This window comes from Athene cunicularia, assembly GCF_003259725.1.
Source record: "Athene cunicularia isolate RWA chromosome 5 unlocalized genomic scaffold, athCun1 chr5_part1, whole genome shotgun sequence".
Classification (NCBI taxonomy): domain Eukaryota; kingdom Metazoa; phylum Chordata; class Aves; order Strigiformes; family Strigidae; genus Athene; species Athene cunicularia.
In genome coordinates, this window is record NW_020799101.1 from 37,669,211 (window position 1) to 37,685,821 (window position 16,611).

At 44.7% G+C, this 16,611-nt stretch overlaps 1 protein-coding gene across 3 annotated transcripts in view; it reads left to right on the plus strand.

Moving 5' to 3' along the window:
• SMOC1 (SPARC related modular calcium binding 1) overlaps nt 1-16,409 on the plus strand; it is a 129,206-nt gene extending 112,797 nt beyond the window's left edge. The window contains exons 11-13 of one of the 3 annotated variants that reach the window (XM_026849909.1): nt 4,208-4,455; nt 10,896-10,946; nt 12,922-16,409. In XM_026849909.1, coding sequence (XP_026705710.1) covers nt 4,208-4,455; nt 10,896-10,946; nt 12,922-12,938 — 316 coding nt within the window. In that variant the 3' untranslated portion in view covers nt 12,939-16,409. The remainder of the gene's footprint in view (nt 1-4,207; nt 4,456-10,895; nt 10,947-12,921) is intronic. The other 2 variants (XM_026849910.1, XM_026849911.1) reach the window with 2 other exon arrangements.
• The last annotated feature ends 202 nt before the right edge of the window (nt 16,410-16,611 follow it).

Below are 16,611 nucleotides of genomic sequence, written 5' to 3' on the forward strand. Positions count from 1 at the left end.
CAAAGTGGTATTTTGTATTGGGATTTTCTGTCAATGCAGTGGTATTGTGGTTCCATGCAGCCTGTGCAGTGGGATGCAGTGGGGCTGCAAGTGTTCAGGGAACAAAGGATCTGCTTTGGTAGGAATGGACTTCAGTTTACTCAGTAAAATTTAGTGGGACATACTACACTTCAACAGCACAGTTCTATGACGGACAATGTGATTACACACTGTACACAGTTCTGTATGTGAGTAACCTCCAATATTTGCTGCTCTTAGGTTCTTTACCCAATATACCTCCTCCTCTTCCCTGCTCCTTCCCACTGAGTTAACTCCTCCTTTCTTGCAAGGGGCCTCAAGGGCTGGAAAGCATTACAGGCTGCATGCAAAGTGCATATTCAAGCTGTCTATTTGATATTTTGCCATAGTCTTCTCTCTCTGCTCCAGAATTCAGTGCAGCTGCAAAAGTGCATGTCAATGTTTTTTCACAGCCTCTTTGCTTTCTGTCTGAATCCCAGTTACACCAGATGATATGTTCTGTGAAAGTGCATCTCGACTGGAAAATCAAATTGTTAAAATTGTTAAAAGTAACCTTAACCCACATATCTCCAAGCATAAGCGACCTAAGAAATAAGTATTCTCCTCCTATGAGGGAGCTGATAGCACATTATACAGGAGGAGGAGTAAAAGCCTACTTAGAGAAGATTATATACTTGATGCCAACAAATTTGTAAGAAAGCTGAGAGAGCAGGTTCCCTGTCCTAGGCTGTTAATGACAGACCATGCTTCTCTTAATTGCTGGACTGTGGGTGGGCTTACGCTGCAAAATGGAGCTAAACTTGCTGGTTTATGTGCAGAAGCGATCTAGCAATAGCAGGTTAGATTTGGAAAATCAGCTTGCACAGAGCTCTTTGCTTACCCAGCACTCATTCTTTAGGATTGATTGTTTTGCTGTAGAGTGCTAAAGAGAAACAATTAGGGAGAAAAGTAAGTACAGCTGTAACGTAGTCAACAAGAGGAGACTGCATTTTCCTCAAGTCTGTCTTTACTAGGTTGTACAAAGCTGCTGCAGCACTGGTGTGAGAGACTGGAATTCAGCGGATTTTGTGTGACTGGTGTTAGAGCAAGAGATGATGTTTTTCTGGGAGTTGAGAATGTACAAAGCAGCTTTGTTCTCTCTTTGTTTTTCTGATTCCTTTATGGTCTGAATGAGTAGAGAAGCAGCCCAGGAAATCAAGTTTTCATCTGAGGGCTGATATATTTCTTTTGCAACAGCAGTGAAGAGGTAATAGAGGGAAATTCCCTTGGAATACTCCTGCGAAGTCTGTGCTTGTAGGACAATTAGAGCCCCCAGATTTATTTCAGCTGATCCAGCAGGTATGGTTGTTGTCATGGCACATCATCAAAGCTAGGTGGCTTAGCTGTGCTGTGAAGTTGCATCAGTTCATGTTTCATGAATGGTGCATAAGTGTCTTGCATGGGCAGCCATCAAAGTCAAGATAGTTACATACGGTATTGTAACCTCAGCCTTCTTTAGTGTATCATGTAATTTCATGAGCCAGGGAGATATGGCTGCACTGGGATGGTGTGGATCCTTCCTGTGCTGGAATTCTGGATGATCATCAGAAAGGGCAGGCAACCAACTCAGGAACTACACTCCTGCTAAACCAGGCAACATGAAGTGGTAAAAACTCAGAAATAGCTCTATCTTCCTTCCTCCTACAATCACATCAGTTAAACTAATTCCCTTTTGCTCCATTAGCATGCTGCAATTTTCAGCATGAGCTCTCAGCATGTTTGTAGTGGCAAAAATTGATGTATCATCACCTCATGAGTCAATATATTTGTATCAGCTGGTAGATTTTCTTTATGACAGTGCTGAAGAGAGCTGTATTGCCTCTTTCAGTAACTCATAACAGTTCCTATTTGGTGTGCCTCTGAAAAAGTGATGCTTTTAGGTCCTGCTTCTGAGTGTCTCTGCAGCACGTAGAGAGAAGCTTGTGTTCCTGTTTGTTGTCGTCTTGCTGTTGGTTCTAAGATGCTCTGCTATTACCTCCATTTCTGCCTTTCCAGTTGTGGGCCTTCAGGAAACAAAGGGCAAGCCAAGGTGTGGACAAGGGGAATCTCACATGCAAAAGCTCAGGTTTTATTCCTCTATCTCAGCAAAAGCAGAATATTGTCCCTTGCAATACATCAATTTCATGTGGCTGTTAGAAACATGCTAGACTTCAGATGATGGCCAGCTCATTTCCAAAAAGGAGAGAGGCCAATTACTGTGTTCATAAATGTCATAAAAACAAGCCACAGGATGTGTTTTTATTCTCTCCTGTCATCCTGGTCTTCACATACAGTTTGAGGGCTTTTGAAAAATCTGGGCACTCCCTTAGCTTCCTGGGGAGATTTTTGCAATATCTGCTTGTCCAGGGGCTTGCCTTGTGTTTTGGCTCCCAAAACTAAGCCAAACTATCTTCCTCCCCCACAGTGTTTATCCCACTGTACATTGACCAGATGCTGTAACTGAATGCCAGGCTGCTTCTCAGCTAAGAATTAAATGATGAAGGAGATAGTTTCAAGCAAAACCTTGGGAAAAATGTTGTGCAGTTTATTTGCCTCTCCCTACTGTGTGTGTTTACTTGTTTTGAGGATCCAGATGTCTCTGGATAGGGGCTATCTTTCTAAATTGTATCCTCATTTGTAAAAGCTGTCAGAGAAGGTTAATGGGGATCTCTGTTCTCTACCTAAGCTCCAGTGCTTGCTTTCTGCGTGTTGCAGACTTCCTTTGCCAGTGATATAAATTACCATGGCAGTAGGGGTGGGGTTTTTGTTTTTCAGGCTCTGTAGCTGCATTTTACTGGCAAAACTGGTCATACCAGAAGGTCAAAAGAATTTTCTCCCTTCTAATTCCCAACAAATAAATTTTCAGTGACCATTTAAATATATATCCTACCAGTTTCTGAAGCAAGGTTGGTGACAGTCTTAAAGTGCATTTTATAAGGTACCTGTGTTCATATTCCCCCGTCAGCTAGAATGCCCCAAACTCACACCACAATCTGGCTGCCTGCAGTGCATAATGGTCCCGCTCTCACTGCTGGAGAAAGAATTAGGCAGCAGCTGGAGGTGTCTCCTGGAGTAAGTCAGAGCAACCAGTGCCAGTGTAGTGTGTCTGACTACCTATCCGCTAATTTCCATGCACTGAAATGCTTTATTCTTGGGAGGAAAAAGGCTCAAGTCTCAGCCTCATTTCAGCTTTCTTTGTTGGCACGCTCATCACATGGAGAAGATGGACTAGCTTAGTGCAATTTTTAAAGAATTCTTCTTTAGAAGGAATTTCTTTACTAGTTTTCTGTATCACTGAAAAATAACTCCTTCCCCTGCTGCTGCAGAGCACCAGACACCACTTAAGTGCCTGTTCAGCGATGGCTTGACGTTGAATAGCAGTATTCTCTATTCAAGCATCTTCAGCTGTTGCTTTTCCTCCTGCTCCTCTTCTCCTCCTCTCTGATATTGTTTGTTGTTGTCCACAGAAGGAAAACGCGGGCCAAATAACGTCAAACTTGTAATATCACAATGAATAAGAAATGAAGCAAGTTCCGTAGTATTGCTTTTAATGGATTTGTGGTGCTTGTCTGCTGTGGAATTCTTGTGTATAAATCAACCATGTGAAAAGCATTAAATATGCTGAAAATACAGCACAGGAGTTCAGATCGTATAAATAGATACAGCAGGAATGTTGCATCTTGCCAAGGACATTTTCAAATAATGAATGTGTCTTGCATTAAATGAATTTGTTCCCTTTCTGAAGTCTAGATGTTACTATCACAGAAACTACCATGACAGCTGACACTCATGGCTCTCCTACTGGTAACTTGAATGGGAGTCCAAGGGTTGAAAGGACCATGGAGATTGCCTCTTGCCCTCTAAAGAGGGATCCTTCTGGGATTAAGGTAGAGTTTCAGCAACTGGTGTGAGGAGAACCAGAGCTACTGAGGGTACCAGAGGAATCTTTTGGTACCACTTGTTAATGCTAAAAGACATTTTTAGAAAAAGTTCATCTCTCTCAAAAGAGCCCAGCTAAAAGGAGGAGATTGTAAGACCTGTGTGTTTTGCCTGCTTTAAATATGGCATGGTGTGCGTGTGACTCAGTGAGCAGCTCTGGCTCCTCGACATGTGCTTGACAGTGTTGGTGAGAGCACCCACTTGTCGGGGGCCTGTGCTTCCTCTGTTCCAGGTTTTCTGAGCCAGACCCCAGCCACACGCTGGAAGAACGAGTGGTACACTGGTACTTCAGCCAGCTGGACAACAACAGCAGCAATGACATCAACAAGCGGGAGCTGAAGCCTTTCAAGCGTTATGTAAAGAAGAAAGCCAAGCCCAAGAAATGCGCCCGACGTTTCACTGACTACTGTGACCTCAACAAGGACAAGTCGATCTCACTTCAGGAGCTGAAGGGGTGCTTGGGAGTCAGCAAGGAAGGAGGTGAGTGCCTTTCCTTCCCCACTTCATGAGAATAAAAGACTTACGTGGAGTTACAGCAAACTCGGGAATCCATAACTTCAAACTCAGGAATCTGTTTTCTCCCAGGTGATTCAAAAGTGCTACAGTTTGTGTGGAAAAATGAATGGGATTAATACCCTGCCATGCAAATGTAGTTTGTTATTTGAGTTATGGCTCTGTCTTGCATCCCTTATCATGGAGCTTTGTGCTAAGCACTATACAGAAACAAGGCAGAAAGATGAGCCTTGCCCAGAACCCTGCCTGTACTGTAGAAGTCTTTGGAAACTGTAGTTCAGATCAGGTCCTTTCTGAGTAATACACTGCTAACAATATTCTGTTGTCTCAACCATGTAGGTTGGATGATGTATGAGCCAGCACAGACCCAGTCTTTCTCCAGAGACCCTGTTGACTAACAGAAATAATATTTTTCATTGCTAAATCCAGCATGCAGGAAAGTAGATGACGCAGAGAGAACAACTCAGAAAGAAAGCGCAGAGCTGTACTGTTGCCTTTTTTTCAGAGTTAAATTGCACTTTAAGGTTGGGGGAGAAATAGGGGATATGAATAACCTATTTTCCTTTCTGTTTAGTGCCTGAGCAACCAACCCACCCTCCTTCCTCTTCTTCCTCTTTCATCTTCACCTCATCTTCTGTTGGGACCTGGACCAAATTGATATTTTTGGAAATTTTATGAATTGAAACTGCTCAACCCAAATTCAATAATTATCAGTCATTCTTGACTGTGGGCAGACTTGCTTGGCAGGAGAAGGCAAACAGGGACATTCCAGGGGACTAATTTCCTGTGCAGGTGTTTTGGCTGTGCAGACAGCTCTTGTTATAACCATCATGCCAGTTGGGAAGGGTGGGTAGCTTTATTTCTCCAGGCTTAACCTTTCCTTAGTACTTCCCTCAGGTTTAGCATGAGTGGGAAGGGAGTCACTGCATATGGTTATTGGGAAGTTGCCTTTTCTAGGTGTTTTGCAAACATCTTAGTTATCATAATAAGCTGTTGCATTACTTGTCAGCTGTGAGAAGCATTCAGCTTCCCTAGCTTGGTGGAAGTTTTTTTTCTTAGTCATTGGTACCTTACTGAGGAATGACATACCAAAATAGCAACCCCGTTCCTTAATTTTATTACCTTCCCAATAAGATGAATATGCCAAATGAGTTTTATTGCTATTTGGCCTGGAATAAGACACTCTGGAATCTGCTGCCTCAGCCAAGCGACTGTTCAAAATTTATTTTATGGAAAGGGGGGAAAAAAAAGAGAGAAGGAAGAAAATGTGGATCTTTGAGCCCATGTGAAGGGGAAAAAAAGCAGCAAGACATTGTTGTGAGTGCCTAATTGCCCAACTATTTGCTGAGAACACAGCCTTGACCTTTCATGGTTTCTTTCATTGTATGAGGACAGGATTGTGTGTAAAAAGGGGCTCTGACCTTGTTCTATCATGCAGTTCCACATACCTACTAAAGGACTGATAGGCCTTGAGGATCAAAGATAAATGGGTAAGTTATGTGGAAGGAGGACCGAGGGCAGCTAAAGGATGGTTAGGGCTAAAAAGCAGTAGAGGGGACAGTGCAGGGAGTAGGCACTAACATGTAGGAAAGAACTGAGAGCACTCTAGAGGTGCAGCAAGCAAGTTTGTGATGGATCTGTTTTAAGAAGACATGAATTTGTGAGATGGTAGATGACATGTTTGCTCTGCTTTCTATTCACAAGACCTTCTAAATTAAGGAATAACCAGTAGCTTACCCCTTCTCCAACTTCCCCGTATCCTGAACATGGGTGCATGTAGTCAGTCAGCTACTCTGTGTATTTACTTTCTTTTTCTTTCTCCATACCATGGCCTTCAAATATCTGCTGGGTTTGAGGTCGCTCTGGGTCCAAGCCAAGAGCTAGGTGGGAACCTTTTTGATGATGCCAGTCATATGAAACCAAAACTTTTCACAGAAGTGTTTCTGTTTCAACAAAAGATTTGCTGGAAAGGTTTTTCTGGTCTGGATTGGATGAGGAAGGGTTGGAGAGAGGCAAGCAAAGTCATCATTTCCCCTTTGATATACTTCATTACAAATGAACTTGCCTCAGATGTTCCAAATCCTGGTTGGGTATCCAGCAGCATAAGGACTAAAATTAAGTGGGTCATCATTCCAGGTGAGTGTTTCTCCTGCTAGGCAAACTGAATACTTGTAATGATTTTGAAAATAAAACTTAATACAAATTTTGTGGGGTTTGGGATGCTGAGGAAAACAAATGTTAAGGTTTGTGCATTTTTTGTCAGTGTTTTGCTTTTAGGGGATTTTTGTGGCCAGTTCCATCCAAACGTGGAAATCGTGTTGCTTGAAGGAAGCACAGGGCATAGATAAATCAGCACCATTACATGCCTCTTGGGCACTAGATAGTCTAAATAAATAAGATTTATGTGAGAGGATTCAGCTGGGATATTCATAAGGACAAACCTGAATCTGAGCTCTTTCCAGCTTAGGATCAAATCTGTCTGAGATGCATAGTTCTATTGGTTTTCCCCTCCTCAGCAATTTCTTGATGCCTGTGGTAACCTAATATGTGGGTGCTGCCTGACAGTGGTTCTTCAGTGAGGAAAATAGCTGTCCAGTCCACCAGCAACCCTTCCTCTCTTCCATCCTTATGCTGACTCATTGTTTAACCCCATCTGTCAACTAAGCCCTACACAGATACTTGCTCACTCCTCATCCTGGTGGGATGGGGGAGAGAATCAGCAGAGTAAAAGTGAGAAAACTTGTATGTTGAAATAAAGACAGTTTAATAGGTAAAGCAAAAGCTGCATGCACAAGCAAAGCAAAACAAGGAATTAATTCACCACTTCCCATTGGTAGCCAGGTGCTCAGCCATCTCCAGAAAAGCAGGTCTCCATTGTGTAACGGTGACTTGGGAAGACAAATACCATTATTCTGAATGAAAACATCTCTGTATTATCAATACTGTTTTCAGCATAAATCCAAAACATAGCCACAGACTAGCTACAGTGAAGAAAATTAACTCTATCCCAGCCAAAACCAGCACAATGACTCAGTAAGTTGCCAAGAAATCTTCTAGGTCTGTGGCCACTTCACACAGCTCTTGACCCTCTGATTAAACCAGTTGAGTTTCTGTCAGTGGCAGCTTGGATGGAGAAATGCCATTCCTGGATCTCAGAATGGAGTAGCCACATAGAGCCAGCCTTTGAGGGCTTGCAGAAGCCTGCAAATGGTTTCTTAAACAAAGGCAGAACAGGCAGGGAAGGGCTCAGAGTATGCCAGAAACAGTCTTTGCCATTATTTGATCTAGGATTGTCTGTTTGAGGAATTGTGGAAGGAAAACAGACTGATTTACAGCCTGTTAAAAGTTAGTATTCATCAATGCAGTCTGCACAGCCTGAGTTAAAGGGGGAGGCATCTGTGATCAAAGAACAAATTTAGCTTTCTGCATAGTTAAAAGGCAGGGTCCTTGAGAGGAGATAGACATGCACTGTAAAGCTTTTCTGGAAAGTTGATGGACCCAAGATTAATTGAAGTCCAGTGATCTTGGAGAGGAGGACTGTAGATCTGAGCAAGGCTTATACTAGTTGTGCTGGCTGAAAAATGCTGGAGCTGAGTTTTACCTCTTTATTCTTCCAAATTCAGAAGACAAAGTCAGCATTTTGTGCCTGCCTAAAGAGGAGCTAAGGGATTAACAGTGAAGAAATGTCCCTCCGCCAGCTGACGGGAAGTTCAGATCCCGTGATTGCTTTGCCATCCAAGAGCTTGTCAGATGGTAGGTGTTGGGTGTGCTTCACAGGCCATGAGGACTTCTGGTGTGGAACCCAGCCACTGTCTGTGTCAACAGCCAGCTACCAAGAGCACAGTCCAGAAACAGGATCAAAATGTCTTCATTAAAAAGTGTGCATGTATATGTAATTAAACAACATGTCATTTTCTACTGGAGCTGAGCAAGTATTACAGAAAGAAGGAAAAATAATGGACAATCTAAACAGCACACTTAATTCAGTGATGTTTGTGATCCTTATTATTGGTATCCACAGAAGGAACTGATTCTCTGCATGCTTAGGAGGCTTCTGGAAATGGGATGCACTGTATCGATGCTGTGTGAGCAGTTGTGTGGGAGCATCACCTGGGAAAGGCCTCTGGACTGATGATGGTAGAAAGCTGACAACAGTCTGCGAGGCTATGAGAAAACTGTAACCAAGTTATGTCTGAGTTAATAAAAAGGAAATTCAGAGTACATCTAATTACAATTAGATCAGAATGTAAACAAGCTTCACTGGTTCAGTGCTTGGTTTTGTTTGTCTTAGATATCCCCCAAGGGAGCTCAGTAGAGGTGCTGTAGTTTGTCACCTTTAATCTTGAGGGAAGTTATCGGTGGTTAGTATGAATCAGGACATCAGTGGTATATTTAGATCATAAGATAAGGCTTGTGGTAGCATGTTCCTCCCCCATCAAAGGTGAGAGCTTTACTCTGTAAGTTCTACCTGTAAAAAGCTGCCAGGGTTTCTTAGGGGCTTTTCCTTTTGAAAGACACCTGGCCTAATCCAGTGTGGCTGTAATTGTTACCCAAAACAGTGTACTTGTGGGGCTGAGCAAATACTCTGCAGTATGAAACTTACTGAATGATGGGATGTTATTGTACTACCCAAGGGCTTCCTAGGTCTATATTAGTAACCCACTGTCACCATCTGCCATATTCCTTCCTCTGTTTTCTATCAACTTTATGCTCGGTGCAGCATTGTTTTGGCAGGGTTTTGTCATCTGTAGGTAAATGTGGCTGGCCTGTGCTTATAGAGAAGGCAGCCAGCTGAAGGCGATGCTCTCCGCCTCGAGTGACAGGTGATTTAAGACCTTCAGGGCAGTTTCCCCGCAGGGATGTGTGGGGCCATACCCCTGGTGAGCACAGAGCCCGACCTGGCTGGTGGAAAGGTGTGTCCTGCCCAGCATGGAGCGTCCCGGCCATGTCAGGTGGCTTCCCTGCCTTTTGTATCAACTTACCTGCGGCTCCCTGCCTCTTTCTGGAGGCAGATGGGTCTCATTCTCAGCAACGCACTGTAGGCTTAACTGCACTGGACGCAAAAGGGATTTTTTGGGGATGCCTTCTCGCTTACCCGGGCAGCGGCCGGCCGTGTGCGGCCCTGGAGCGCCCTCCAGGGCCCCGGCGTCCGCGGCAAAGGCCCTGGGTTTTTATTGCCAGCCCCCCTGGGAGAGTCCCAATTAGCTCCGGAGGAATCTGCCTCTTGGCAACGGAGCTCTGCTTTTTATACACGGGCACAGAAATAAGTGAACAACGGTTCCTCTGATCTCGCCAGGGCAGATGGCCGATAGGAGGTGGGCATTTGGGGGCCTTGAAATAACTTACTGTGTTTATACAGTTTCTCTTATTAACGATCTCCAAAGCCAACAGGTCGTGCTTTGTGACCCGTTTCGAACTGAGCCACCACCACCTTTCTTTTCCCCCTCTCTTTCCCTTCCCAGGGGTTCTGCTTCTGTCCAGCAGCCCAGCCTCCTGTCCCCGGGGCTCCCCCAGTCTCACCCCGGCTCTCTGAGCTTCTGCTCATCTTGCTCTCACAGAGAGCAAAATGTGCTTTAGCTGCGAGTGTGCAAGTACTTAATGTGCAAAGCAAGCTGTGCAGTCAGGTCAGACAGATGCACAAATCAAAGAGAAGCCGTAGGCTGGGCTGGAGTGAAGGGTGGCAACAGGCATGCTGCTGCTGGCTGGGAGCAGGAGTTCCCATTTCCAGCTAATCCCTTGTCTGAAATCAGACCAAGCAGCTAGCAGGAAATGTGACATGCTTTCGAGAGCGCCTGTAATCCCCGAGCTGTCTGTACCCAGCACATGGTAGGAGCAGGTTTATTGTTGAATTGAGAGCCCTTGCCATGAGCTCCATCTGGTGTAGGGTGCATGTGCCTGTATCTCATAACGCAGTCACAGCTCTGCAGTCTGTCCCTGCCCTTCTGCTGGGTGTGAGTTCAGGTCTTTGACTTTAGGCACTTGTTTGATTGTTTGGTCTAAGCTAAAGATTTAGTAAACTTGGTCTGTCTGTGTTGCCTACACCTTCACTCTTTTCTGGCTGCCCCCTTCCTACATGACTTTATTTTGCTTGCTGTTAGCAAAAACTGTTTGGGGAAACTTCATGGCACTACTTGCATCCTTCCTTTCTTCTTCTTCCTCCTTCCACAGTTTAGTTTAACCTTGTAATTGTTGCTTCTTGCCCACACCGAACCTCTGGATTTCATGATGTTCAGCTACTACACCACCAGGTATTTAACCTCTCTCATCTCAACCACATTAGTCTGACTCTTGCATGTGAATCTTAAGGAGTGCTGGCAGGGACTCACTGTGTGCACAATCAGAGGAGCTCCTTTGAACTGTCATTGAACGGCATTTATTGCCTTTAACGTGGTTCTTGGATTTTACAGGTAGCCTGAGCAGTTTCCCCAATGGAAAAAGACAAGGCCTTAACCCTTTCAGTGAGTATCCTGTCAAAATGTTTCCTTTTTTTCTGTGATAACCATATGTCCCAAAATTCATTCTCCCCTGCTCTCTTGTATTCACAGATAGCAATATAGAAACATCTGGAAGCCAGTGTTCATAAGAAGTGTGAATATAATAACATGCAGCTCCACTGCAGCACTGTGTCTTTAGCTGGGACAGACAGTACATTGCTAAGGAGTTAGAACAGGATACAGCAGTTATGAGATGAGCACTCTCCTACCCTCTTTTGTGTGCTTCTAGCAAGCATTGATTTAGGTGATTTGTTGTGTTTACATTACCTTACTCCGTGGACAAATTCCCATGAAGACTCTTCTCTTTCCTGGTGAAGGTCTGATCTCCTCTGTATTCACTGTGGCAGTGAATCACACCCTTTCAGGCATGAAGAACAACTTTTATTTGTTTTGCTTTTAGACCTGCTGCCTCATGGTTTCACTGGGTGCTTCTCATTTTGGAATGTGAGAAACAGTGAGCAGTTCTCCCCTGCCTGTCTTTCTCCTGCCAGTTGTTGTTCTACAGCCCTCCAACATGTCTGGTTAGACTCCTTTCTGGGTTGGAAAGACCTAGGCTGTCTATTTGCTTAATGACAGAAGTCTTCCCATACCTTTTGCTATCCCCCTTACCTTTCTGGGTACCTTACCTCGTCCTGATGAGTTGGGCTGAACAGAGAACTGGAGAAAAAGATCAGCTAAACCTTATACATTGATGTAGTGACGTTTCCTGGAGTGTCCTCAGTTCTGATTATCTATTTGTTTTTTGTCTGCTGCTAAGAGCTGAGTGGAGGCATTGAAATTACTGTGTACTGTGACTTCAACCTCTTTCCTAGGCACTCAGGGTGCTCCAGTGTAGGATGGGTCATCCCTGCTCACACACTGCATTGCATGTATAGGCATTGAAGTCAATCCGCTAATTTTATGAGCTGGCCGTTGGGCACTGTGAGCGCCTTTTGCAGAGCTATGCAGTCAATTTCAAATATGACTATCTGAAATAATTTTGCATTTGACCATATTTACACCCCCGTGGAAGGGCATGTCAATGAGCACCGATCCCAGTGAGGCCTCCCTGGTAACCTTTCTCCTCTCTGCAAACCAAATCCATACTTATGCATAGTCTTCAGCATGTTTTCACCTGTAATTAATCCACAGAGCTTTCTGATCTCATAAGAGTTTTGATTCTTTAAGAACCTTTGATGAGGGGCTTAAGAAAATCTTTCTGAAGAAACAAGCATGGGGATGTGCGCATCTATCTGAAATGCCAAGCAGCGCCCTTGCACCCTCCCCTGGGATGCTAATAGCTCAGCAGTGTGATGGGACCCCCAGCTCCCAGCATGCTGTATCTCCACTGCAGATGCAGGAGCTTGGTAGGCTTCAGGGTGCCAGGTGCAGGCAGGTCTCCAACAGCCATCAAGCAGGGAGAGCACTCGCTGCTTTGTGCTGTTGCAGAGGTGGGGAGGGGTGGCTTGCCCTTGCCCTGCACGCCTGCCTCCTTCGAGGCCTGCTTCCCTGCTAGCGGAGGAGGCAGCTGGCTGCGGCTCACGGGGGCGATGGTAGCAGGGCAGCCCAGCACCAGCGGGCTTCTGCGTCAGCCGTGGCAGGTGGGAGAGCAGAGAGAGATGTCGGACCAGTGGTCTCCCCAGACTGCATGCCCATTTTCAAGGAGAGGGAGGGAGAGGAAAGTGGTGGTTTATGTTTAAAAATACGTCAGTCCCTATGGCTCTGTGTGACTCATTCAATGCTTTTTTCAGCAAGGCTGTCTCATTAGCCCCTGGTTGTTTTCAGCCTCACAGCTTACTCTGGGATCTCAGCCTTCGGGGGACGTGACTGCAGCAGAGGCTGTACTGCTGTATCTCTATCAGTCAGGTGCCCTTTTGGGTTTAATTTCCTTTTTTCCTCACTTTCCCTGCTTCTGTTTTGTTTTTGTTTTTTTTCCTCCTTGCCCACCCCACCCTTTCAGTAGGTCGCCTGGTGTAGCAGCAGAAGACAGAAAGGGAAGGCCAGAGCCAACCCAAAGGAAAGAAAGCTCCAGGAACAGACGGGAAAACTCCGGGAACACCTTGCTGCTTGTGAGCAAGCGTGCAGCATCCGCAACATCCAATGTAGCAGAAGTGGCACCCAGAACGTTTGCACTTTTTAATAATTGGTTTGGGTTTGTTTTTAGTTGCTTTTCAATGCCATTATCTAATACTTTGGAGAACGAGGGGAAACAGGATCATGACTTTTTAAAATTGGAACAGCTACTGATGACGTAAAATTGAGTTCACTGGGACTCAAAGAAAGATAATTTTATATACTGTATATAAATATATATGTAAATTGTACAGTTGTCTTGTACAGGGGTTGGAGTCACTGTTCCGTTCCTCCCTTTGCTTTTGAAGGTTGTTAGGGTTAGAGGGACACTTTGCATTTAATGGATTTACAGTAATGCATTCATTTCTGCCACCAAAGCATGATTCAGTTGCAAACCTTAACACCCCCATGCAAAAAGGAGCAAATGTATCCGCATGACTTGTGCTTGCAGATGTGCGTGCAGTGCCCCAGATACAAAATATTTCCTGGGATCAGCTGAACTCCTCCTTTTCTTACTGTAAAGCCTTGTGCAACTCAAAGGCAATTGGGCTTTTGAGGGAGCACAGATTTCACTTAAGTATTTGTGCACTGCAAAGCTGCTTAAAGTAGGGGTAGACAAGGGTTGTATTAAGGACATACAAAAGTAGTTTCTGCACCTGTTGCAAGGTGGGCAGAAGTGAATTGCAAATGCAGTACTATCGAGGCTCAGAAGACATGCTTGGCAAAGATGTGTCATGCCTCGGGATCTTAACTCTGTAGGAAGGATGTGGGAGCCATAGGCCTAGCAGAGTCAGCAGAGTGAAGTCTTGCATCTTCCTCTCTGACAAAGTGTTCATCTTTATGTTGTACAACAATAAAAATATTGAGAAGCCTGCTAAAAGGATCATTAGCCTGCCTATTGCTTTGCTGAAGAGCAAAGACCATATTTGTCAGTGCAGAAAGACACAGTTATGCTGCTGGTCCCCAAGAGTCTTGTTTACTTCTGTTTTAACACTACAGCTTGGGCTCACTGCTGAAGGTCTGTCTGCAACGACTATCCTGGCCTTTGGTGGTTGCGAATCCCAAGCTCCTCTCCTGCACAGTGGTGTGCCTGCCTAGCTTAGAGTATCCACCCGATTTGCTGTTACCAGTACCTCCTGTGTTAATCACACTCAGCATCACATTGCAATAACAGCGGAGGCCTGCATTGAGGAGCCTGCTGCTCCTGGAGGCCAGAGGGGCTGTTTCAACTACCAGCAGTTTTTCCAAAGTTGTTTCTTACTTAATCTCAGATACAACTGTAAAGTCAGCAGCAGGGCAGGGACACCCGTATCAGCAATCCTAGGTTTGGGCAGAATGTGATGTGATACAGTGTTTTTGCTTTGTGCATTTCCAACCACTGTCAGCACTTGCCTGTTCATCAGAAACATTCTGAGCAGCCTCCCACTTCAGACCTGGCGATCCTTGTGCCAGTCATCTCTGGACCAAGAACCTGTAGTGGAAGATGCTGACATGCCATGCTAATATGAGATCACACCAACAATTGCTTGTAACAGCACTACATTATTGTAGACACTAGGCTCCTACTTTGAGGCTTTGTTGCTTTGGTAAAAGATGTTGCAGCACAGCATCTTCACTCTGTGGCATGTCATCATGATGACAGCATGGGGTAAACATATCACAGCAAAAGTGTCCTGATGCAGTAAGTTAGTGCCTTGTTGACAAAGTGGAAAGTTTAAAAAAAAAATAAAATCTTTCTATAAATAACTGTTCAACAGTAGTAATAACTCTTCCTCTGGGAAGTAGATTGCAGCTAATTAAAGCATCTGGCATGGTTGAAAACACCTCTGGTAATCTCTGAAGTATACATCACACCACCATAATATAAAGAAGTTGTCTCTTTAGCAAGAGCAGATCCCACTGCTGGACCTTCATGGTTTCTCACATACAATGTATGTGGTTTTTTGCCTTGCAGGCTCCTATCTTCTTGATTGCATCTTCTCTTTTTAAATGCCCAGGGTGCATCTTCGGTGTGTTGAAAAGACTCGGTGTAGTGTATAGTTAGAAATGTCCCTGTTGCTCATTAATCCTGTTGTAGGTGTAAAGAATGAATCCAACCGTATAAAAAAAGCCCCTCTCCTTTTAAAATATACTAGTTTTAGGAATTAAAATCTCTGGCTGCTGGGGTTGGTATTTGGTTTGTTTGGGGGTTTTTTTAATGCAGCCAATTGGATGTCTATAGGAGTTCTGTCGGCCAGCCACTGGGGCTGGGCAATGCCCCACGAGACTGGGTGGGTGGTGCAGAGCTGCTAGAAGTCACTGCATCTTTTCTTGAGGAAATGTCAGTAAACCAGCCAGCCAACATTCCTGCCTGTCACATAAATCCTTCTGCAGACCTCCTTTTTCTCATCCTGGTGTCCTTCCCTTCCAAAAGGCCTGCATTCACATGTAGTTTGCAATTCAAATGGGTCAGTTCTTCAAGGGAACCAAACAAGGGGATGGTTGTTGACATGAGCTTTGTTATTGGTGGGTATTCATGTTGCTGTGCTAGAGCAGACTTTATGGATGGATTTGGGTCCAAGCATTATATTACCTTTGGTTTTACTTCTATGAGACGAGTCTAAGTCAGCACATCCTGACTTGCTGGGTTTGCACAGGCCTCTGAGCAGCTTCTGGCAACACTTGTACATTGGCATGCAAGACCCAACCAGGGAATCAGGTAACATCCAGTAGAGGTTAGGTTACTTGTTCTGGGTTGGTGTGTTGAAAGATCATGCAGACATGATTCATATAATCAGGCCCTGATTCCTATAACCCATCCTATGAGTTGTCCAAATAGTCAGTATTCTCAGAAGAGAGCAGTGCCTCAGCTCCCCTCTTCCTTTGTTGCTTTTATCGCCAGATAACTGGCCAGTCCACCTGGCTGAAAGGCTGAACGTGTCCTTATCTGGTGGTGGTAAGCAGTCATCTGCTCTGCCTTGCATCAGTAGCATCCTACTGAAGCTGGGACATGGGGTGTGTCAGCGTTGTGCCTGGAAGCAGACCCTGGGCATGTCTCTCCTCATCCTTCAAGTCCTCCTGGGCCTCTCCAGCTCTACTTTGAATGACAGCTGAAAACAGCTGGGACAGAGAAGAGAACCAGGGCTCCACAGTGCACATCATCCACTCTTCCTGCCAGAAGCAAGAATCTTTCTTTTTTTGCTGATCCTTCAAGGGCATAGTATGTTGGAAGAAACTGTTTTATGGTGGGATTCATCTGTGTGAAGACACCACTTTCCATGCCTGAGTTTGTACTGAACTTACCCTGCCCCTGCACATTTCTGCCTATGGCATTGTTTGTTAGACTGAAAGGCATCTGTTTGATTTTGGTTTTGTAATAAAATAGATAACTTTTGCTTCAGTGTCTTGTGGTGGTTTCTCGTTGAATCCTGATTTCCAGAATTTCTCTGTTCCACATGATATTCTGTTACCTACGCAGTGCCATAGGAGAGGGAAGGGGACTTTTCTGCTCACAGTCACGTGTCCGTCTTTGGTCGGGATCTGAGATCCTTGGATGTTGCTCTCCTGTGTGTAAGCCTCCAGGCTGCATAAAAACATG